This window comes from Sparus aurata, chromosome 8, assembly GCF_900880675.1.
Source record: "Sparus aurata chromosome 8, fSpaAur1.1, whole genome shotgun sequence".
NCBI classification, from domain to species: domain Eukaryota; kingdom Metazoa; phylum Chordata; class Actinopteri; order Spariformes; family Sparidae; genus Sparus; species Sparus aurata.
In genome coordinates, this window is record NC_044194.1 from 275,742 (window position 1) to 298,379 (window position 22,638).

Genomic DNA, 22,638 nt, shown 5'->3' on the forward strand with positions numbered 1-22,638 from the left:
TCCCCCTCTCTCACCCTGGTTCCTGTCAGATCTTCAGCTGTTCTACCAATGAAGCTGATAAAAGGCCAAAAATATGACCTGTCAACCAATCAAATCAAACAATAATCACATTGATCTCAGATTTACACCTGCAGACCAGCTCCCCGCAGACGTGTGATTGTTAATTATTGATCAGGGGTTTGATCCCAGTAAAATGAACATCTTTGACATGTGAAGACATCAGCTTCATAATATGCCCTCAGGTAATGATGATGGACATATCTTTATGAAGTCGGATGAGTAAGTAATCAATAAAAACAATGATGATGTCGGATGGTGTCACTGTGTTCAGCTCAGGTGCTCAGAGCTGGTGTTCAGGTGTTAATCATACAGAAACAGTAAATAAACTTCAGGTGACCTGTGTTGATCTGTAGTGCAGATTAAAGCCCACACCGCCAGTCTCTGATGCCACATATCAAACACCAGCTGCATTATGGGTAAACAGGTGAGCAGTCTGAGTGTTGGTTCAGGTGTGAGCTCTGACTGAGCTCAGTGCAAGTCTGTGAAGGGTTTCTGGTAGTTGAACATCAGATAGTCCATGTAGTAGAAGTCGAAGGCCTTCTGCCTCTCTGTGGCGTTCAGCTGGTCGAAGTATTTCTGGGTGATGCTGGAAGAAGTCCTCTCTTCACGGGGGTTCCTGTCCTTGAAGTCAGGGAACGTCAGGTTCCTGGGCGCCCCGATGCTCTGCAGCAGGAAGTTGGCCTCGTCCTCCAGACTCTCAAACTTTCCGATGAAGTTGTACCTGAGGAGACAGGGGTTACACAGCTGGCTCACTGGCTCCCAGTGGATGTCCATCCCCACTGGCCGCCGCACATCCAGCAGGTACTGGATGAACTCCCTGAAGGTGACACCGGTGCCGGTGCGCAGGGCCGTGCGCGTGGCGTTGGTGCGATATCTGGAGATGATGGGCCGTCCGAATACCGGGTGGTAGTACGAATTCGGACTCTCAAACTTGTCCCGAAACGCAGACACCAGGCGCTCGAAGGGCTCCCTGATGAACAGCACTTTGGTGTAGGAGCGCAGTCTCTCTGCGATGCTGGCGTGGTCATAGCTCTCCAGCCGCCGCAGGTGGTTGGAGTAATGCGCTGCATCGTGAGGGATGTCTCGTATGGAGGTGGCGCTGCCGCCCAACACCATCAGCACCCGCTTCCAGTTGGAGCAGCCGGCTTTGGGCACCTCGCAGTAAAGCAGCCTTGATCTGTCCTCCACATACACCCGGGACACCTGCTGCTGAGACACTCGCCGCTGGATGATGCCTGGCTGGTATTTGGCACAGACATCGGCAAGCAGGTGGCGCCGGAACTCCTGCGTTCTCGTCAGCTGCTGCAGGTGTCGGTCCTCGTCTGTACCAGAGGAAGCGCTGGACATCGTGAAGCTGCTGTTCAAAAGAAGCTTCCTGTGACGTTTGGTGAGCGGCTGATCTGAGGACGAGTCTTCAAGAACCAACTGAGACGAATCAGAGGACGCTTTGAAGTCCACAGCAGCTGCTGAGGCATCTGTCTGCACGTCCTTCAACACAGACAGACAGAGAGAGAGACAGGCAGTCAGTGAATCAACACTGTGAGACAGTTTTCTTTATGAAGACGGATCACGTCTTTAAACCAGAGTTTCTCTGATGGCTGTACGAGAACACCTACAGGTACTGAGCCAGTTGGTCATCAGGTTTCCTCTACTTCTCACTCATTAATCAATGTAACCAGAACATGGAAGTTCTGTTCTACTGCTCACACTGTGTGGAGTGACTGTATCAGAAGACTGATGAAGAAAAGCAGTGTAAAAACAAAGAACTGGACCGAGCCAGAGAGAAAACAAGGATAAATATTAAAGCGTCATTTCAGAGGTGGAGGAGCTGCAGATCTGTCAGGACTTCTCTGCTGGACAGGTAAGAACCTGCTGGATATGTTTCATTCTGTGTTTATAACACAAGGCTAAGATGGCGGCGGTTACAGTAATACTTGCAATAGCTCATATCACCGTACAATGCAAGCTACGTAGCTTGTTGCTAAATCAAGCTTGTTAGCTTGTATGCTAACCCCGGTGTTTAGCTTTGTGTTTATGGCTGCTGGTTAGCAAAAGTGTCTTTAAGTGAGCGTGCAGTTATAGTAATGTTAGTTTGTGTTCAGGACGCTCTGAAGTGGTTGAACTGGTTTAGAGAAATAACGTTCCTCATGCTTTAGAAAGGCAGCAGGTGATGATGATGATTACCTGAATGATCACCTGGTGACTCGTCTACAGAGACGTGAGGAATATTGATTGTTACTCTGGATGTCTGCAGTGATCTGAATGAGGCACTGTCACTGTCATTTAGTTGTATTGATCAGAAATAGAACAATTAGGTTATGTTGTTATATTTTGAATGCGCCATCTCGGTTATCTGGCCGTCCTCTGTTACCGTGGTTACAAGCCTGCTCGTGCACAGCAGGCTCCTCCTCTGTGGGAGGGGCTTAGAAGGCAGAGAGTGTTTCATTCTAATGTTCTGGGCTAAGTCCACTTTTTTCTCAAAACTCCAGACTGCAGCTTCAAGACATTGGTTGTGACATCAACACAAATTTTAACCTGCGATCTGAAGATTAACTGTGATGAAATCTTGTGAAGAAAAAACATGTGGAGTCTCTGTGTTCGCTCACTATCGCAGTGTTACTGTTTGTTCCCCCTCCCACACGTGTCTTGGTCTCATTTTGTTTTGTTCATGCTGGTCATGTCTTTGCTATGATTTGCTGTTTGAACAAGTGTGAGTATGTTCTTCTGCACTGTAAGGTGTCCTTGGGTGTCTTGAAAGCCGCCTCCAAATAAAATGTATTATCATTATTATTATTATTGTGGTACTGTGTCAGTCCAGCAGGTGTCAGTGTGGCTCACCTTCTCTACAGGCCACCTGGGAGCCAGCAGCACATGCACACCTGCAGAGAAACAAACATGCAAGGTTTGGATTGATTTTTAGATATTATGAGGCAGAAAAAGTTTCCTGGGATGATTAATAATTATGAGTTTTCCGGTCCGGTCATGTTTATTCACCACAGACTCATCTGTGATTCTGCTCAGTGTCACACCGTCAGTGTGTCCGTCACATTGTATTGTGAGAGTCTGAGACACAGTTGACTCAACAGGAGCAATGCTGCTCTAAATAACTCTCACACACACCACACACACACACACACACACACACACACACCCACCCACAGACACACACACACACACACACCACACACACACACACACACAAAATAAACATACTGACATCATGTTTAAATTCACTTATGAGTGCTCGGTGTGGAGCTGGACTCAGCAGAGCTCGGTGTGGTGCTGGACTCAGCAGAGCTCGGTGTGGAGCTGGACTCAGCAGAGCTCGGTGTGGTGCTGGACTCAGCAGAGCTCAGTGTGGAGCTGGACTCAGCAGAGCTCGGTGTGGTGCTGGACTCAGCAGAGCTCAGTGTGGTGCTGGACTCAGCAGAGCTCAGTGTGGTGCTGGACTCAGCAGAGCTCGGTGTGGTGCTGGACTCAGCAGAGCTCGGTGTGGAGCTGGATTCAGCAGAGCTCGGTGTGGTGCTGGACTCAGCAGAGCTCGGTGTGTGCTGGACTCAGCAGAGCTCGGTGTGGTGCTGGACTCAGACTGCAGAGCTCGGTGTGGGTGCTGGACTCAGCAGAGCTCGGTGTGGTGCTGGACTCAGCAGAGCTCGGTGTTGGTGCTGGACTCAGCAGAGCTCGTGTGAGTGGACTCATCAGAGCTCGGTGGGTTGCTGGACTCAGCAGAGCTCGGTGTGGTGCTGGACGCATCAGAGCTCCGGTGTGTGCTGGACTCAGACTGCAGAGCTCGGTGTGGTGCTGTAACTCAAGCAGAGCTCGGTGTGGTGCTGGACTCAGACTGCAATGCTCAGTGTGGAGCTGGACTCAGACCTGCAGAGCTCGTGTGGTGCTGGACTCAGACTGCAGAGCTCGGGTGGTGCTGGACTCGCAGAGCTCGGTGTGGTGCTGGACTCAGCAGAGCTCGGTGTGGTGCTGGACTCAGCAGAGCTCGGTGTGGTGCTGGACTCAGCAGAGCTCGGTGTGGTAGCTGGACTCAGCAGAGCTCGGTGTGGGAGCTGGACTTCAGCAGAGCTCAGGTGGTGGAGCTGGACTCAGCAGAGCTTCAGTGGTGGATGCTGGACTCAGCAGAGCTCAGGTGTGGATGGCTGGACTCAGACTGCAGAGCTCGGGTTGGAGCTGGACTCAGACTCAGAGCTCGGTGTGGAGCTGGACTCAGCAGAGCTCGGTGTGGAGCTGGACTCAGCAAGAGCTCGTTGTGGAGCTTGGACTCAGCAGAGCTCGGTGTGGAGCTGGACTCAGCAGAGCTCGGTGTGGAGCTGGACTCAGCAGAGCTCGGTGTGGAGCTGGACTCAGCAGAGCTCGGTGTGGAGCTGGACTCAGCAGAGCTCGGTGTGGAGCTGGACTCAGCAGAGCTCGGTGTGGTGCTGGACTCAGCAGAGCTCGGTGTGGAGCTGGACTCAGCAGAGCTCGGTGTGGAGCTGGACTCAGCAGAGCTCGGTGTGGAGCTGGACTCAGCAGAGCTCGGTGTGGTGCTGGACTCAGCAGAGCTCGGTGTGGTGCTGGACTCAGCAGAGCTCGGTGTGGAGCTGGACTCAGCAGAGCTCGGTGTGGAGCTGGACTCAGCAGAGCCTCGGTGTGGTGCTGGACTCAGCAGAGCTCGGTGTGGTGCTGGACTCAGCAGAGCTCGGTGTGGAGCTGGACTCAGCAGAGCTCGGTGTGGAGCTGGACTCAGCAGAGCTCGGTGTGGTGCTGGACTCAGCAGAGCTCGGTGTGGTGCTGGACTCAGCAGAGCTCGGTGTGGAGCTGGACTCAGCAGAGCTCGGTGTGGTTGCTGGACTCAGCAGAGCTCGGTGTGGTGCTGGACTCAGCAGAGCTCGGTGTGTGCTGGACTCAGCAGAGCTCGGTGTGGTGCTGGACTCAGACTGCAGAGCTCGGTGTGGAGCTGGACTCAGCAGAGCTCGGTGTGAGCTGGACTCAGCAGAGCTCGGTGTGGAGCTGGACTCAGCAGAGCTCGGTGTGGAGCTGGACTCAGCAGAGCTCGGTGTGGAGCTGGACTCAGCAGAGCTCGGTGTGGAGCTGGACTCAGCAGAGCTCGGTGTGGTGCTGGACTCAGCAGAGCTCGGTGTGGTGCTGGACTCAGACTGCAGAGCTCGGTGTGGAGCTGGACTCAGCAGAGCTCGGTGTGGAGCTGGACTCAGCAGAGCTCGGTGTGGAGCTGGACTCAGCAGAGCTCGGTGTGGAGCTGGACTCAGCAGAGCTCGGTGTGGAGCTGGACTCAGCAGAGCTCGGTGTGGAGCTGGACTCAGCAGAGCTCGGTGTGTGACTGCAGCTGAGTCTCTGAGCTGTACAGGTGTGTTTACTGACCCCTCTTCCCACAGGACTCTCATTAATTACCCAGCCTGCTGCAGTTTCAACGAGCTCAGCACCTGCCGCAGCCAATCGCGTCAGCTGTATGGGAGCAAAGCTGACGCGGCAGTGACCCTGGAGAGTAGCACGCTAATGATAGCACAGAGAGAGGACGGAGGGTTTACACCGAGTGAGAGGAAGTCGGCACAAACAGAATCTGTCCTCTTTAAAAATCAACATTACTTATATTCTATGATTATCTCAACAATGAATGTTTGTTCAGGGCTCCTGTGTAAAATCTGTAAATCTGATCTGAGATCAGTAGCGATGTGTTCTCTCCTGCAGACTGAGATCACAGCAGACGAGCTGCACAGAGACACCTTAATATCATCAGGAGGAGGAGAGGAGTTTATATCATCAGGAGGAGGAGAGGAGGAATTTATATCATCAGGAGGAGGAGAGGAGGACTTTATATCATCAGGAGGAGGAGAGGAGGACTTTATATCATCAGGAGGAGAGGAGGACTTTATATCATCAGGAGGAGGAGAGGAGGACTTTATATCATCAGGAGGAGGAGAGGAGGACTTTATATCATCAGGAGGAGGAGAGGAGGACTTTATATCATCAGGAGGAGGAGAGGAGGACTTTATATCATCAGGAGGAGAGGAGGACTTTATATCCTCAGGAGGAGGAGAGGAGGACTTTATATCATCAGGAGGAGGAGAGGAGGACTTTATATCATCAGGAGGAGAGGAGGACTTTATATCATCAGGAGGAGGAGAGGAGGACTTTATATCATCAGGAGGAGAGGAGGACTTTATATCATCAGGAGGAGGAGAGGAGGACTTTATATCATCAGGAGGAGGAGAGGAGGACTTTATATCATCAGGAGGAGAGGAGGACTTTATATCATCAGGAGGAGAGGAGGACTTTATATCATCAGGAGGAGGAGAGGAGGACTTTATATCATCAGGAGGAGGAGAGGAGGACTTTATATCATCAGGAGGAGGAGAGGAGGACTTTATATCATCAGGAGGAGGAGAGGAGGACTTTATATCATCAGGAGGAGGAGAGGACTTTATATCATCAGGAGGAGGAGAGGAGGACTTTATATCATCAGGAGGAGGAGAGGAGGACTTATATCATCAGGAGGAGGAGAGGAGGACTTTATATCATCAGGAGGAGGAGAGGAGGACTTTATATCATCAGGAGGAGGAGAGGAGGAACTTTATATCATCAGGAGGAGGAGAGGAGGACTTTATATCATCAGGAGGGAGAGGAGACTTATATCATCAGGAGGAGGAGAGGAGGACTTTATATCATCAGAGGAGGAGAGGAGGACTTTAAATCATCAGGAGGAGGAGGGGAGGACTTTAAATCATCAGGAGGAGGAGAGGAGGACTTTAAATCATCAGGAGGAGGAGAGGAGGACTTTATATCATCAGGGAGGAGGAGAGGAGGACTTTATAATCATCAGGAGGAGGAGAGGAGGACTTTATATCATCAGGAGGAGGAGAGGAGGACTTTATATCATCAGGAGGAGGAGAGGAGGACTTTATATCATCAGGAGGAGGAGAGGAGGACTTTATATCATCAGGAGGAGGAGAGGAGGACTTTATATCATCAGGAGGAGGAGAGGAGGACTTTATATCATCAGGAGGAGGAGAGGAGGACTTTATATCATCAGGAGGAGGAGAGGAGGACTTTATATCATCAGGAGGAGGAGAGGAGGACTTTATATCATCAGGAGGAGGAGAGGAGGACTTTATATCATCAGGAGGAGGAGAGGAGGACTTTATATCATCAGGAGGAGGAGAGGAGGACTTTATATCATCAGGAGGAGGAGAGGAGGACTTTATATCATCAGGAGGAGGAGAGGAGGACTTTATATCATCAGGAGGAGGAGGAGGACTTTATATCATCAGGAGGAGGAGAGGAGGACTTTATATCATCAGGAGGAGGGGAGTAGGAGAGGAGGACTTTATATCATCAGGAGGAGGAGAGGAGGACTTTATATCATCAGGAGGAGGAGAGGAGGACTTTATATCATCAGGAGGAGGAGAGGAGGACTTTATATTCATCAGGAGGAGAGGAGGACTTTATATCATCAGGAGGAGGAGAGGAGGACTTTATATCATCAGGAGGAGGAGAGGAGGACTTTATCTTATCAGGAGGAGGAGAGGAGGACTTTATATCATCAGGAGGAGGAGAGGAGGACTTTAAATCATCAGGAGGAGGAGAGGAGGACTTTAAATCATCAGGAGGAGGAGAGGAGGACTTTATATCATCAGGAGGAGGAGAGGAGGACTTTATATCATCAGGAGGAGGAGAGGAGGACTTTATATCATCAGGAGGAGGAGAGGAGGACTTTATATCATCAGGAGGAGGAGAGGAGGACTTTATATCATCAGGAGGAGGAGAGGAGGACTTTATATCATCAGGAGGAGGAGAGGAGGACAGAACCTTACATGTCTCCAGAATAACATCACATTAATAAACATTAACAAGCCTCAGCACTGATGATGACGACCAACAAGCTGCTGCAGGAGACAGGATGCCTGTGTGTGTGTGTGTGTGTGTGTGTGACAGCATTAATTAAAGTGTTCTTGCCACCCGTCTTCTCTGGCGGCTCTGGTCTGTGCCCCTCTAGCTTCTCGTTATCCAAGTTATATTAAAAACCCAATCGTACTTTCCTCTTGAAAATTTGGAAACATTTCAGGCAAAACTTCAAACTTTCAACACCCGTCTCATTAAGCCCTATTTGCAGTAATCATTTCTTTCCCCCCTCCAGTGCAGACACAGCCTCCACTCTGTGGAGAGACAGGTCTGGTTTGCTTTTATGGTTTATATTCAGAGGGCCAATTTGCTTCATTTAATGATCTCCTTGTTAAATTTAATTTACCTCAATCTCACGTTTCCATACTTCCAAGAGCGGAATTATGCTCGTACACACTTTACTCCTTTCCCTCAATCTCCAGCAGGATCTCTCATCACTGAGATACTCTCTCTTCCAATGGCTCGTAGTGAGATCTCAGTATTATTTGACCTCATATCATCTTTGAATATGTCCTCCCTTGTGAGGCTCAGGGATAGTTGGGAAAAGGAGCTCAGCTTTGATTTGATGAGTGGTGGAGAGGCACTGATCAGGGTCAATTCTACATCTTCTTGTGCTCGTCTTAGTTTAATCCAATTTAAGGTTCTCTGCAACATTCATTTCACTAAAAACAGACTTAGTAAGCTATTTCCTGGCAAATGATATCTGTGATGGATGTGGTTTGTCTCCAGCAGACATGTTCATATGTTTTATTCTTGTCCCAGTCTAGTCAATTTCTGGTCATGGTTTTTAAAATCATTAAACACTGCCCTCAGTATCAGTTAGAACGCTGATCTCCATCTTTGGGTACCAGAGGAAAACTCTGATGTTGTTGCTTTTGCCTCTCATAGCCCGCAGGCGTATTCTTTTACATTGGAAAAGCCCAAACGCTGCTCCCACTACTTCTTGGTTAAGTGATTTAATGTCTTTCCTGTCTTTAAAAAAAGTTTAATATTCCTTAAGAGGTTCAGCAGCCAATTTATATAAAATGTCATGATCCCATCATGGCAGCCCCGCCTTCTTCCTGCTGTCTGTGTTGTCTCCCCTGTCTGTCCTGTGTGTGTGTGTGTGTGTGTGTGTGTGTGTGTGTGTGTGTGTGTGTGTGAGTGTGTGTGTGTGTGTGTGGGCGTGGTCTCTCTCTACAGGCAGCAGCCAGGTGAATCGACTCTGCAATCAACCACCTATTTATCCTCTGGATTCCCTCCTGCTTGCTGCCAGATCGTTGCTTCAGTATACATGGTTGTTCTCCTCCTGGCTCACCTCTAGATTTTGTATCTGCGCTCCTGTTTTAGCTTGTGTGGCTAATCCCTGTGTCTTTTCCCACTCACCCCAGATTGCTGTGCTTGCCTAGCAGTCTGTGTTTTGCTTCTTCACCGCCTGCTCTCCAGTGTTTCCTCCACGAGTGAATACGCTTGAGTCAACGGACTCCTCCACGCCGTGCCACCACACCGCCATTGTTCCGCGGCTGACGTCACACCACGCCGCCATCACCCTCGTCTTCACCGGTGACTACACAAGCCACGACGGGACCCCGGGACTTCGCACCACCCCTCCTCACCTTCACTAACTCACCACGTTTGAACATTAAAGACTTGTTTTTTGCACTACAACCTGTGGTCCAGAGTCGTGCTTTTGGGTTCAGATCTAGTACAGTTCATAACATAAAAGAAATCAACCTCTCATCACACGTGCAAACACCCTCACCTCTCTGGACTCCAACTCAATCAATTTGATGCACCCAATTTTTTTTTGTCAAATTCTTTAGTGAGCACGCTGGGCATCTTTTATTTATTCATCTATTATTTTGTATTATTACTATTAATTTTTCTCTTTCGCCTCCTTTTATATTATACTTTATTTTTCTTTTCTTCTTTTTATCTATGTACTGATTTATCTTCACCTACTAATGAATTATTTTGGTATTTATTTTTACTTATTTATTTATTTTCATCATTTCTTTCTTTCTCTCCCTCTTGGCTCTTGGGAGACGTTCTTTCTCTGGTTCTTTGTTCTAATGTACCATAAAAAGGCTGGAAAACAGCTGTGGAATAACTGTTTACATTGTATTGATGCTGGTCTCCAATAAAAAGATTATATATAATAAAATAATAATAATAATAATAATGAAGTGCACGTCACAGTGGATCAGAACCGGTTCTAACCAGCAGCACATTAATATAAATGTCATCACGTCCCATCAGAACTCCAGAGGTGTCACACAGCAGCTGTTCTGTCCATCCTCATTAGTACGACTTATTAATTTAAGTGTCTCTGCTGATGTTAGCGGAGCAGCAGCAGCAGACGGTTCTCTGTTTGACGTCTCCACGTATTGATCCCTTCGTTAATATATCAGGTATCACATTGATTAAAATATGATGTTTCCTGTCAGCCGGCCCAACAGAAGCTAAACTTAGAGCGCGTCTCGTCTGTCAGTGATCCGGTGCCGGTCCACTCGGCCTTCAGCTCTGTTTGTGTTCACAGCTGGTCACGTGTCAGTGAAACCTGATTGATTAGAGCGCTGCTGCTGCTAACTGCTGCTGCTTACTGCTGCTGCTTACTGCTGCTGCTTACTGCTGCTAACTGCTGCTGCTTACTGCTGCTGCTTACTGCTGCTTACTGCTGCTGCTGCTGCTGCTTACTGCTGCTAACTGCTGCTGCTTACTGCTGCTGCTTACTGCTGCTGCTGCTGCTTACTGCTGCTAACTGCTGCTGCTTACTGCTGCTTACTGCTGCTTACTGCTGCTGCTTACTGCTGCTTACTGCTGCTAACTGCTGCTGCTTACTGCTGCTTACTGCTGCTAACTGCTGCTGCTTACTGCTGCTCCTGCTAACTGCTGCTGCTAACTGCTGCTGCTTACTGCTGCTGCTAACTGCTGCTGCTTACTGCTGCTGCTACTGCTGCTTACTGCTGCTAACTGCTGCTGCTAACTGCTGCTGCTTACTGCTGCTGCTGCTTACTGCTGCTGCTAACTGCTGCTGCTTACTGCTGCTGCTACTGCTGCTTACTGCTGCTAACTGCTGCTGCTTACTGCTGCTGCTTACTGCTGCTGCTGCTTACTGCTGCTGCTAACTGCTGCTGCTTACTGCTGCTGCTACTGCTGCTTACTGCTGCTGCTAACTGCTGCTGCTTACTGCTGCTGCTGCTGCTGCTTACTGCTGCTGCTGCTGCTTACTGCTGCTGCTTACTGCTGCTGCTACTGCTGCTTACTGCTGCTAACTGCTGCTGCTTACTGCTGCTGCTGCTGCTTACTGCTGCTGCTTACTGCTGCTGCTGCTTACTGCTGCTGCTACTGCTGCTTACTGCTGCTAACTGCTGCTGCTACTGCTGCTGCTACTGCTGCTTACTGCTGCTGCTAACTGCTGCTGCTGCTTACTGCTGCTGCTTACTGCTGCTGCTAACTGCTGCTGCTGCTTACTGCTGCTGCTTACTGCTGCTGCTAACTGCTGCTGCTACTGCTGCTGCTACTGCTGCTTACTGCTGCTGCTACTGCTGCTTACTGCTGCTAACTGCTGCTGCTAACTGCTGCTGCTGCTTACTGCTGCTGCTTACTGCTGCTGCTAACTGCTGCTGCTGCTTACTGCTGCTGCTTACTGCTGCTGCTAACTGCTGCTGCTGCTTACTGCTGCTGCTTACTGCTGCTTACTGCTGCTGCTGCTGCTTACTGCTGCTGCTTACTGCTGCTGCTACTGCTGCTGCTTACTGCTGCTGCTACTGCTGCTTACTGCTGCTAACTGCTGCTGCTGCTTACTGCTGCTGCTGCTGCTTACTGCTGCTGCTACTGCTGCTTACTGCTGCTAACTGCTGCTGCTGCTTACTGCTGCTGCTACTGCTGCTGCTTACTGCTGCTTACTGCTGCTGCTTACTGCTGCTAACTGCTGCTGCTAACTGCTGCTGCTGCTGCTTACTGCTGCTGCTACTGCTGCTAACTGCTGCTGCTAACTGCTGCTGCTTACTGCTGCTGCTAACTGCTGCTGCTTACTGCTGCTGCTTACTGCTGCTGCTTACTGCTGCTAACTGCTGCTGCTGCTGCTAACTGCTGCTGCTGCTGCCGCTACTGCTGCTAACTGCTGCTGCTAACTGCTGCTGCTGCTGCCGCTCACATTCCAGGCGGTCGTTGTCCTTCAGTGAAGTCGGAGCTCTCAGTGAAGCTGAATCCTCTCGTCGCCTGTCTGATGACATTCTTCTGTTCACATCACAGACACGCAGCAGCAGCAGTTAGCAGCAGCAGTTAGCAGCAGCAGTTAGCAGAAGCAGCAGTTAGCAGCAGCAGCAGCAGCAGCAGTAACTGAGGACATTTACTACAGCGCTGTACTGCACGTGCTGCTTTAGACTTCCACTCGTCACCATGTGGGAGAGGAATCTTGTGGTTTTTGTGGTATATTAACACAGTTGTTGTTCAGTGCTGATCACACCTCAGCAGACAGACAGGCACCTGATCCTGAACTGCACTGTGCTTCAGGATCTCACACTGTTACTGTGTGTACAAATACAAATGCAGTGTGTCAGTCTCAGATGAGCCGCAGCTGCTGGTATATCTTCATTTTATATTAGGTAATCCATCTAAAACATGATGTTTCCTAAAACTAATGAGTGCTTTTTGTGCCTAAACCCAACCAGAGTAGAAACACAGTGATATCACAACGTAAGACTGCAAACTGAACCTAAAGGAACATAAAGAAATGTACAGTTTGAACAAATCTTTGCTGAAACCAGCATCAACAACAGGACTGATCACACTGATCAAGGTGGAGAAGAAGAAGAAGAAGAAGAAGAAGTAGTGTATCATGAGAACATGGAGTAGGTGGCAGCAGTCAGCGGACCACAGACTGACCTGAGGTCTGGTGTTGGGCCGTCTCACTGAGGTCCTGCAGGTGGACCAGCAGCAGCAGAGATCCGACTCCCAGCAGCACGAGGAACCACAGACAGCAGTAGAGAGAGCAGGGCGGCTTCATGACCACACACACACACACACACACAGAGCAGAGTCCTGCAGCCTCAGGTCCACCAGACTGGTCCCAGATCAGCCCGACTGCTCAGCCTGAGGACGAAGAGACATTACAATACAACTACATGTAAATCAGAGCAGAGCTAACAGCAGCGCTAACAGCAGAGCTAACAGCAGAGCCTACAGCAGAGCTAACAGCAGAGCTAACAGGAGAGCCTACAGCAGAACTAACAGCAGAGCCTACAGCAGAGCTAACAGCAGAGCTAACAGCAGAGCCTACAGCAGCGCTAACAGCAGAGCTAACAGCAGAGCTAACAGCAGAGCTAACAGCAGCGCTAACAGGAGAGCTAACAGCTGCGCTGACAGCAGAGCTAACAGCAGAGCCTACAGCAGAGCTAACAGCAGAGCTAACAGCAGAGCCTACAGCAGCGCTAACAGGAGAGCTAACAGCAGCGCTAACAGCAGAGCTAACAGCAGAGCCTACAGCAGAGCTAACAGCAGAGCTAACAGCAGAGCCTACAGCAGAACTAACAGCAGAGCTAACATGAGAGCTAACAGCTGTGCTAACAGCAGGGCCTACAGCAGAGCTAACAGCAGAGCTAACAGCAGCGCTAACAGCAGAGCCTACAGCAGAGCTAACAGCAGCGCTAACAGCAGAGCCTACAGCAGAGCTAACAGCAGAGCTAACAGCAGAGCCTACAGCAGAGCCTACAGCAGAACTAACAGCAGAGCTAACAGCTGTGCTAACAGCAGGGCCTACAGCAGAGCTAACAGCAGAGCTAACAGCAGAGCCTACAGCAGAGCTAACAGCAGAGCCCACAGCAGAGCTAACAAGAGAGCTAACAGCTGCACTAACAGCAGAGCTAACAGCAGAGCCTACAGCAGAGCTAACAGCAGAGCTAACAGCAGAGCCCACAGCAGAGCTAACAAGAGAGCTAACAGCTGCGCTAACAGCAGCGCTAACAGCAGAGCCTACAGCAGAGCTAACAGCAGAGCCTACAGCAGCGCTAACAGCAGAGCCTACAGCAGAGCTAACAGCAGAGCTAACAGCAGCGCTAACAGCAGAGCCTACAGCAGAGCTAACAGCAGAGCTAACAGCAGAGAAACAACAGTAATTTTAACTCAAAGCGTTTGTGTCTCAGAGGGCTACTGACGTTGCTAGCCCTCCGTCAGTTGCATGGCTTATTGAGCTTACTAGCTAACAGCAGCTACAGTTAGCGGTCACTCTCCTGATATGCTGGCACCCTTGGGAAAGTAACCTTAGACGAGTTTATTATTTATATTTCAAAGAGGACTTTATTGAAATGAACAGAGCAGTTGTGACAAACACAGACTCTCTTGTTACAGGAGCTCGGTATCACAGGACAACAGCTCCTTTTCTATCCACGCCCTCCCAGTGTGATCGACCACTTTGGCTCCAACTAAAGATCATTTCAAGTAGCAATTGGCCCTCCTCCTCCTCCTCCTCCTCCTCCTCCTCCTCCAGGTTTCCTCTGGGAGCAGAGACTCTGCTGATACTGCTTCAGCTGCTGAACACAGCGAACATCCAGGAGGACGAGTGAAGCAGCTGAGAACAGCTGAGTCACATGTGGAGCTCCAAACATCAGCAGCTGTTCACACATGACAGTCAGAATAACTCCGCCCACTGGAGGGCGCCGTCGCTGTGATGTGAACAGCAGCTGAGAGGACTGAGGTGTTGTTGGTGTGTGTGTGTGTGTGTGTGTCCTGCTGACTGCCCACTTCCTGCTCCCATGAGGCCTTGCAGGAACATCTGTTTCTCTGGAGTGAAGTCAAACAGCTTCCCTCAGCAGGTGTGACTCTACAGTGCACACACACACACACACACACACACACACACACACACACACACACACACACACACACAGGCTGTTTCTCTGGACTTATGATTCTGCGAGTGGGTCGGATCCAGACTGGTTCCTGGTTGGATGAGCTGCTCTTTGCTGCTCAGCAGGACATGAACACTGGGATTGGAGCAGAACCGACCCACGATGAGCTGTCAGCTGTGTGACCACGAGTAGAGGTCCAGCTGAGATAACACGACCAGACCGAATCAAGATTGGTTTATCAGACGGTCCAATCTTGTGTGTGTATGTATGTATGTATGTATGTATGTATGTATGTATGTATGTATGTATGTATGTATGTATATATACAGTATATTAGAGATGCACCGATCAGGATTTTTGGGGCCGATCACTGAAAGCAGTATCTGCCGATCACCGATCACAGCGTCAAATCCATAAATTCTTCTATATTGTTGTCTTGTGTAACTTTCATATATTTAATTAATGATTCTTCTTACACAACATTGACATTGTATTATTAAGTATAACAATTAGGAGATGAGAAAGTATCATGAATTGACCACCGTTTTATTGCAGGCTGAGGCAATGTGCAATATTTCACACTCTAGAGACTCTTAGAGACAACTTGGACTCAGCTTACACAGAGTAACTGTAGCTTACTAGTGGGAATGCAGTCAGGGTGGGAATTTCATCATTTTAGGGGCAAGTCCATTTGGCCTTCAGTTCACATGGATTGTGTATTAAAACATTTTTTAATACCAATATCAAGTTAATGTTACATTAGAAAACAGTTTTTGTTAAGTAGGGTTAGGGTGAGGTGATTTTTGTGACACCTCACTGAATATTAGTGTTATTGAATATTTCTCCCAATAGAAATTCCCCAAAATTATGGCAAAGCACATTTTTTCCACACAAAAAAATGTAGAATAACCAGCAGGAGACCACTGATGTGTGGAGTGATTTTGGTGGCACTACACTCTGAATAATACTGAAGTTATTGAATATTTTTTGTAGTTTCTCTTTTCGGCGTTGCACTTTGTAGACGGTCCCTGCGCCCTCGTCTCACAGCTGGCTGACCATACAGACCAGAGTTAATGTCCAGACGCTGGTTCTGATTAACATACGGTTGTAGCTCGTTGTCTTCCTCACTACGGTAGGAAAGAGCCGTCGTTTGTGTTTTAACAAGGTTTCACTTATGAGTTATTGATCCGGGAAATTCGAATCTGTGAATATATTTCCAACTTTACCAGACTGAATCCTACCACATAAGTCAGTTACGTATCATGTCAAACCGGCTGCGCTCGCTCGCTGTGCTGTAAGTTTCGTTCTTCTGTTTTGAGACGCTGCTGCTGTTTGAGAGGCTTTCACGTGAGATCATCGTGATGATGAGACTCCACCTGCTCGAACCGCGGACTCACTGACGTTACTGTGAGTGATATATACATACATACACACACTATATTGTCAAAAGTATTGGCTCACCTGCCTTGACTCACATATAAACTTACAGGTACATCTCATCTCATGTGAATACCATGACAAAGTTCAATATATTTTGTCACTCATTTCAGAAAGTGAAAATCAAACATTATATAGATTCATCACAGAGTGAAAAATTTCAAGCCTTTATGCATTTTTGATGATTATGACTTACAGATAATGAAAACCCAAAATTCAGTGTCTCAGAAAATTAGAATATTACATAAGATCAATCAAAAAAGGATATTTTAAACAGAAATGTCAGGCTTCTGAAAAGTGTGTTCATCTCTGTGCACTCAGTCTTTGGTTTGGCCTCCTTTTGCATGATTACTGCATCAGTGCGGCGCGACATGGAGGCCATCAGCCTGTGGCACTGCTCAGGTGTGATGGAAGCCCAGGTTGCTTTGTCAGCGGCCTTCAGGTCTTCTGCATTGTTGGTTCTGGTGTCTCTCATCTTCCTCTTGACAATAGCCCATAGAGTCTCTACGAGGTTCAGGTCAGGTAACACCATGGTAACACCGTGGTCACTGAACATGGTGCCAAGTGCTGCTGGAAAATGAAAAGTGCTCTAAAATGTCCTGTTAGATGGCTGCGTTGACTGTGGACTTCAGAAAACACAGTGGACCAACACCAAGGGTCCAAGTCCAGCTCCTGAAGAACAACCCCACACCAGAATCCCCCTCCACCAAACTTTACTTTCGGCACAATGCAGTCAGACAAGAACCGTCCTCCTGGCAACCGCCAAACCCAGACTATCCATCAGATTGTCAGATGGAGAAGCGTGATTCGTCACTCCAGAGAACGCGTCTCCGCTGCTCTAGAGTCCAGTGGCGGCGTGCTTTACACCACTGCATCTGACGCTTTGCATTGCTCTCGCTGATGTTTGGCTTGGAGGCAGCTGCTCTGTCATGGAAACTCATTCCATGAAGCCCTCTACTGTTCTGGAGCTAATCTGAAGGCCACATGAAGTTTGGAGGTCTGTAGTGATGGACTCTGCAGAAAGTTGTTGACCTCTGCGCACTCTGCGCCTCAGCATCCGCATGAAAGGGTGAGTGAACACTTTTGGCAATATAGTGTATATAGCTAGAGGTGGTAATCAGTAGATTAATACTGATAATTAATCAATCATAAGTTCTGATGGATCATGTTGGTTCTGGTCTTCCTGCAGCACCACAGTGCCTCTGAATGAGGTCAGTCACAGTGAATGTGTCACTGTTCTGAATCTCACAGATATCTGATCAATACATCTGACCATAATCATGGTGTCCATGACAGGACAGATGGTCCAGCAGGACTTCAGACAGCAGAGAGCATCAGCTGCCTGAGGCGGACAGAGGAGATCCATCTGGGTCGGCCCACAGGAACTCGCTGCAGGTGAAGGTTTGTTAATGGGTGTCTGATTTGTTGAGGTCGTTGGTGCGTTCACTGACTCTGCAGTCACAATATTGATACAGCTCTACACGTCCGGAGCCGATCAATAATAACAATTGTTTCCTGTTTCAGAGCATTGATGAGGCAGCACAGGGTGTGTGTGCGTGTGTGTGTGGTATGGGCTGAAATATGTACCACTAGAAACTGAATTTGAATCATCAATATTTGAATTTGAATTGCTAAACTTTAATAATTGCATTAAAAAAAATGAATTTGAATCACATAATTTGAATTTGTATTGTTTTATTTGAATCATTGTATTGGAAAACTGAATCTGAATGTTATATTTTGAAATTGAATTTAGTAGTTTGGAAAATTCAACTCTATATTTTCACATTCAGTTCTCAAAATTCAATTCAATTTACTGTGACTGACATCCGGGTAGTTGAGGAAGAGCAATCGAGCACAGATAACTAGGACTCCTCTTCGGCCAATCAGCAACTACGTAATTTACCTTGACGCTGACTGGTTGCTAGCTGGTTGCCACCCACCGCGAAACGGAGGAAGAAGTGTGTTAGCGGTCTCTCTAGCTGTGCTTCTTTGTGAATTAACTTGTAAGTTACTTATTATATAGTTGTATTATATCTAGGGCCGGGACTTTAACGCGTTAATTACGATTAATTAATTACACAAAAATTAACGCGTTAAAAAAATTAATGCATTTTAATCGCACCTATTTTTGCACCGCGGAACGTTTCTCACTGGAAGAGTTTCAGGGGTACCGATTATACTGGAGCACCAACTAACGTTCATGACTTCAGACAACAACAATGAACGAAGAAGCAGATGAGACTGCTTTGGTTGGGAAATTTTGTTTTCAATAGCGGACGGATGGCAGCGTAGATAAGAGCATGCTATTGCTGCACTTTATGGCAAAAATTGCACTGGTCGGGGCGTTTAGCTCAGTGGGTAGAGCAGCGTCCCATGTGCCGAGGCTCTGCAGCGGACCCAGGTTCGACACCCGGCCCGGTTTGCTGCGTGTCACTCCCCCTCTCTCTCTCTCTCCCTGTTTCCTGTCATATCTTCAGCTGTTCTGTCAATAAAGCCATAAAAGGCCAAAAAAAATTGCACTGGTCTGTTGGTCTTGAAAAAACAAAAACAATGTTTTGTTGCTTAAGCTTCTGTATTCAGTCATTATTCAATGGTATACTAAAATCCATGTGAAAAAAATTGCTTCTCACTGTTCTCAGGTCAAATATTTATATGCGATTAAAATGCGATTCATTTCAATTAATTAATTACAAAGCCTCTGATTAATTCGATTAATTTTTTTAATCGAGTCCCGGCCCTAATTATATCACCTGTTTGGCACCATGAGCAAACAAAAACGGGAGTTTCCCCCCCCGTGAAACAGCGAGCGGAGCTGTTCAACACAGTGTGGTGATGCAACTCTTGACTGTCTACCAGTCCGATTGGTCTGATTTTAGTCAGACTAAGGTGTATACATGCATCTTAAAGATCCCATCATAGTCGGACTAACACAGTAATTCGGTTTTCTCTAGTGTCATGCCACGCCTCCCCCACATGCCACGCCTCCCCCACATGCCACGCCCCCACATACCACGCCCCCGCATGCCACGCCTTCCCCACATGCCACGCCTCCCATATGCCACGCCTCCCCCACATGCCACGCCTCCCCCACATGCCACGCCCCCCACATGCCACGCCCCCGCATGCCACGCCTTCCCCACATGCCACGCCCCACATGCCACGCCTCCTCCATATACCACGCCTCCCCCACATGCCACGCCCCCCATGTGCCACGCCTCCCCCACATGCCACGCCTCCCCCACATGCCGCAGCTCCTCAACATGCCGCGCCTCCTCAACATGCCACGCCCAAGATGTTTCATGATGTTTATCTGTAGTTTAAAGTGCCGTTCTTCTTCTGTGGTGTCTGACAGCTCTCACAGTGACAACAAGCATAACATGTTTTTATGTTCAATCAAATAAATAAACCATTAATGAGGGAATACATGATGTCATCGAGGGTCCTCACAAGTGTGTGTGTGTGTGTGTGTGTGTGTCTGTGCGTGTGTGTGTGTGTCTGTGCGTGTGTGTGTGTGTGTCTGTGCGTGTGTGTGTGTGTGCGTGTGTGTGTGTGTGTGTCTGTGCGTGTGTGTGTGTGTGTCTGTGCGTGTGTGTGTGTGTGCGTGTGTGTGTGTGTGTGTGTGTGTCTGTGCGTGTGTGCGTGTGTGTGTGTGTGTGTGTGTGTTGGCTATTTTTAGCTACGGGGAGAAATAATTCAGTACGATCACAGAGCAGCTCGTTCACCTCCTCCCTGACAGAGGAGAACAACCAACAGATGGATCGCCCTCCTGTCTGCCGGCACCAGAGCGGCTCTTTAGGCTTCAGTACATAACAGTACATTTGTGCACAGTAATGAGCAGGGGAATGTCTATCTATCTTATTCTATTTTATTTTATTTTATTATACTTTATTAATCCTAGCTTACATATGAGGTGTCTCAGGCTTTAGGAAAATACACTTTTATTGAACACAATAAAAGTGTAATCTTTAAAACAATGATAATTTCACAAAAAATATATCAACAACCAACCATATACAGTAAAATCACATGATGACACAAATACTAGAACAATCCAACATGTCTGTGCCTCTGTGAATCTGTCAGTAACTTGAGCTCGACAGCTTTCACGCGTCACAGTGGCTATAGGTGGCCCACTGTGGTTCATGATTTATTTTCATAAATCGTTTCAAACAGGTGTGTGATTGACCTGAATATGAAGCAAAATAATATAATGTTAGTCTCTAAAGAGATAGAACTGAGTCCACTCTCCACCTCTCCTCTCTCATCGTTAAAAAAATTAAATTAAATTCAGCAGCGGCGGTCCGCCCCTGCAGTATTAAATGAGGCTCTAACCAGAAGGCCCAAATAATGAAGACTTTATCAGAGACTGCGTTTCACAGAGTTTATAAAGGTCCTCTGAACTAAACTAAACTAAACTGAGTGATTTTCTCAGGGAGTCTGGTTCTGTGTCTCCTCCTCAGCGGCTGCTCTCACCAGCCGTCAGCTGCAGAGCAAAACCTCCTCACATTGTTTAAATTATTGATCATGACGATCAGATACATGTTGCCCTGGATATTCAAAATGATATCAAATTAATTAATATGATGTCATCATATAGACTGACCTCCTGCATCACTCTGCACAGGTGGGGGCAGGTGGGGGCAGGTGGAGCCTCACATCTAACCCGTGTGAATACCACCTCCACCTTCACCTCCTTGTTATTGATCCATAACACCAGCCTGTAAAGAGGCGTGAAGATGATGTCATGATGATGACGTCGGTGTGTTTTCAAGGTGTTTCCCAGGTGTCCTCCTGTCAATCTAAACCTGCTGACAGTTTATAATCATATGGATGCTGTTACGATGTGTAGTGATGGAGATCCTGACCCACCAAACATCCTGGAGAGTGACGAAGTTACGTCCTTCTCTCTAAGTGACATAATTACATCATCACCATCAGTAAACTGGACGCTGTCTGACTGAGGCTGACGGTTACCATGACAACAGTAACTACAACTACAACAGCTCTAGTCTCGATGTCTCATCAGCAGGATCAATTCACTCACCTGTCCTCCTCCACTGTCCTCTTCAGACTACCTGTCCTGCAGCTCAACGTCACACTGACGTCATGAAGCATGTTAGTGTGTCCAACACACACACAACACCCTGTCTACACACACTTCATGAGCCCCTACAAACAGACAGACACGTGAACAAAGAGGGAAGTGACTTAAACTCAATGCCGCTACATGCTGCTACTCGCCGGCCACCACTCACCTGTGAGCGGGGACCCGCATGGACGCTGTCGGGAGTTCACTGGTCCGCTGCAAAGTCCGCTCCTGCCGGCTTCAGTTCACCTCCGTTCACCGAGAATAACACCGACTGCAGCCGGTGACGGAGGTGATGGAGGTGACGGAGGCGCCGGACAGAACACGTGAAGCTCTAGTGTCCCGTTAGTGATGAACCGGAGGAACCGGGAGGGAAAACGCCCCAACAGCGCACACAGAGCCGAGCGTCCCGCGGGAGGGATGGCGCGTCAAGTCCACGGAAGTTAAGCGGGAACATACCGGAAGTCGGGGTGTTTCAACTTCACAGTAAAGGTCCACAATTCTCTTTGATAACTTAAAGTGAGCGGACACATTTTTATTAGCAGTGTTGGATGTATGTTAGTTATTAAAGAAGACATATTTGAGAACTTTAAAACGTCCTCCTGCGGCTTGTTATCAGAAGGTCGCTGGTTTGATTCCCCTGGTCTGCATGTTGACGTGTCCTTGGGCAAGATGCTGAACCCCAAACTGCTCCTGATGTGATGATGAGCAGCTTCAGTATGTGAGTGTGTGTATGAATTACTGTAAGTCACTTTGGACAGAAGAGTCTGCTACATGTAAATGTTAATATAAATGTAAATGTTAATATAAATAAAAATGAATTCAGCACACTAGGAGGTCGTGGACGGAAGCCTGTTGTGGTCAGACAGACACAAACATTATGAGCAGCATTAAAGTGAAACTCTCGCCAAAAAGCAACCAAGGCTTTATTTATGATTGAATATGAGTCAAACATTCATGTAAAAGCATAATTACGACCAAAGAGGCACTTTACAAGATTTACCGTAGTTTCGTTTTCAGGTCAAGCTCATTTTCAATGGGAGTGCTACGGGCACTCTGACGCTAGCATCAAAATCTCTCTGTTTAAAACAGTAAGACGACTCGACACAACATGAAGCTTTGCTGGTAGCATCACCAGGGTCTCTACACATGAACACGAGCATTGAGAACATTGTTTGTGTATTCTGTAAGATCTGTTTCCTGTAAGAAACTTTTCAGTCAAGGTGCTCCATATAAGATTTATTTAATTTGAGCTTTTACTGAGGAGAGTAATGATTAGAAAGTGGAGAAAGACAATATATATTTTATATATATATA

The 22,638-nt window shown here is 47.9% G+C and overlaps 1 protein-coding gene across 3 annotated transcripts; it reads right to left on the minus strand.

The window, feature by feature from the left end:
• LOC115586068 (carbohydrate sulfotransferase 8-like) lies at positions 1 to 21,763 on the minus strand. Of its 3 annotated transcripts, XR_003984803.1 has the most exons (6): positions 21,491 to 21,763; positions 21,280 to 21,404; positions 12,835 to 13,041; positions 2,899 to 2,939; positions 398 to 1,548; positions 1 to 54 (listed from the first exon to the last, which is right to left on the minus strand). XR_003984803.1 is itself a non-coding variant. In XM_030424828.1 (5 exons), the coding sequence occupies exons 3-5, from the start codon at positions 12,953 to 12,955 to the stop codon at positions 529 to 531; spliced, it is 1,182 nt and encodes a 393-aa protein (XP_030280688.1). In that variant the 5' UTR covers positions 12,956 to 13,041; positions 21,280 to 21,404; positions 21,491 to 21,763; the 3' UTR covers positions 74 to 528. The 3 variants fall into 3 exon arrangements, 2 of the variants coding, with proteins under 2 accessions (XP_030280688.1, XP_030280689.1); XM_030424828.1 differs by lacking the exon at positions 1 to 54 and having other exon boundaries at positions 74 to 1,548; XM_030424829.1 differs by lacking the exons at positions 1 to 54; positions 21,280 to 21,404 and having other exon boundaries at positions 74 to 1,548.
• Between the last annotated feature and the right edge of the window lie 875 nt (positions 21,764 to 22,638).

What these genes read in the sequence shown, in the direction of transcription:
- LOC115586068 (XM_030424829.1), bottom strand. Translation starts at nt 12,955, where the DNA reads ATGAAGCCGCCCTGCTCTCTCTACTGCTGTCTGTGGTTCCTCGTGCTG. An exon ending in GGCCCAACACCAGACCTCAG is followed by an intron (nt 2,940 to 12,834) that starts GTCAGTCTGTGG and finishes GTTTCTCTGCAG; the next exon opens with GTGTGCATGTGCTGCTGGCT. An exon ending in CCAGGTGGCCTGTAGAGAAG is followed by an intron (nt 1,549 to 2,898) that starts GTGAGCCACACT and finishes TCTGTGTTGAAG; the next exon opens with GACGTGCAGACAGATGCCTC.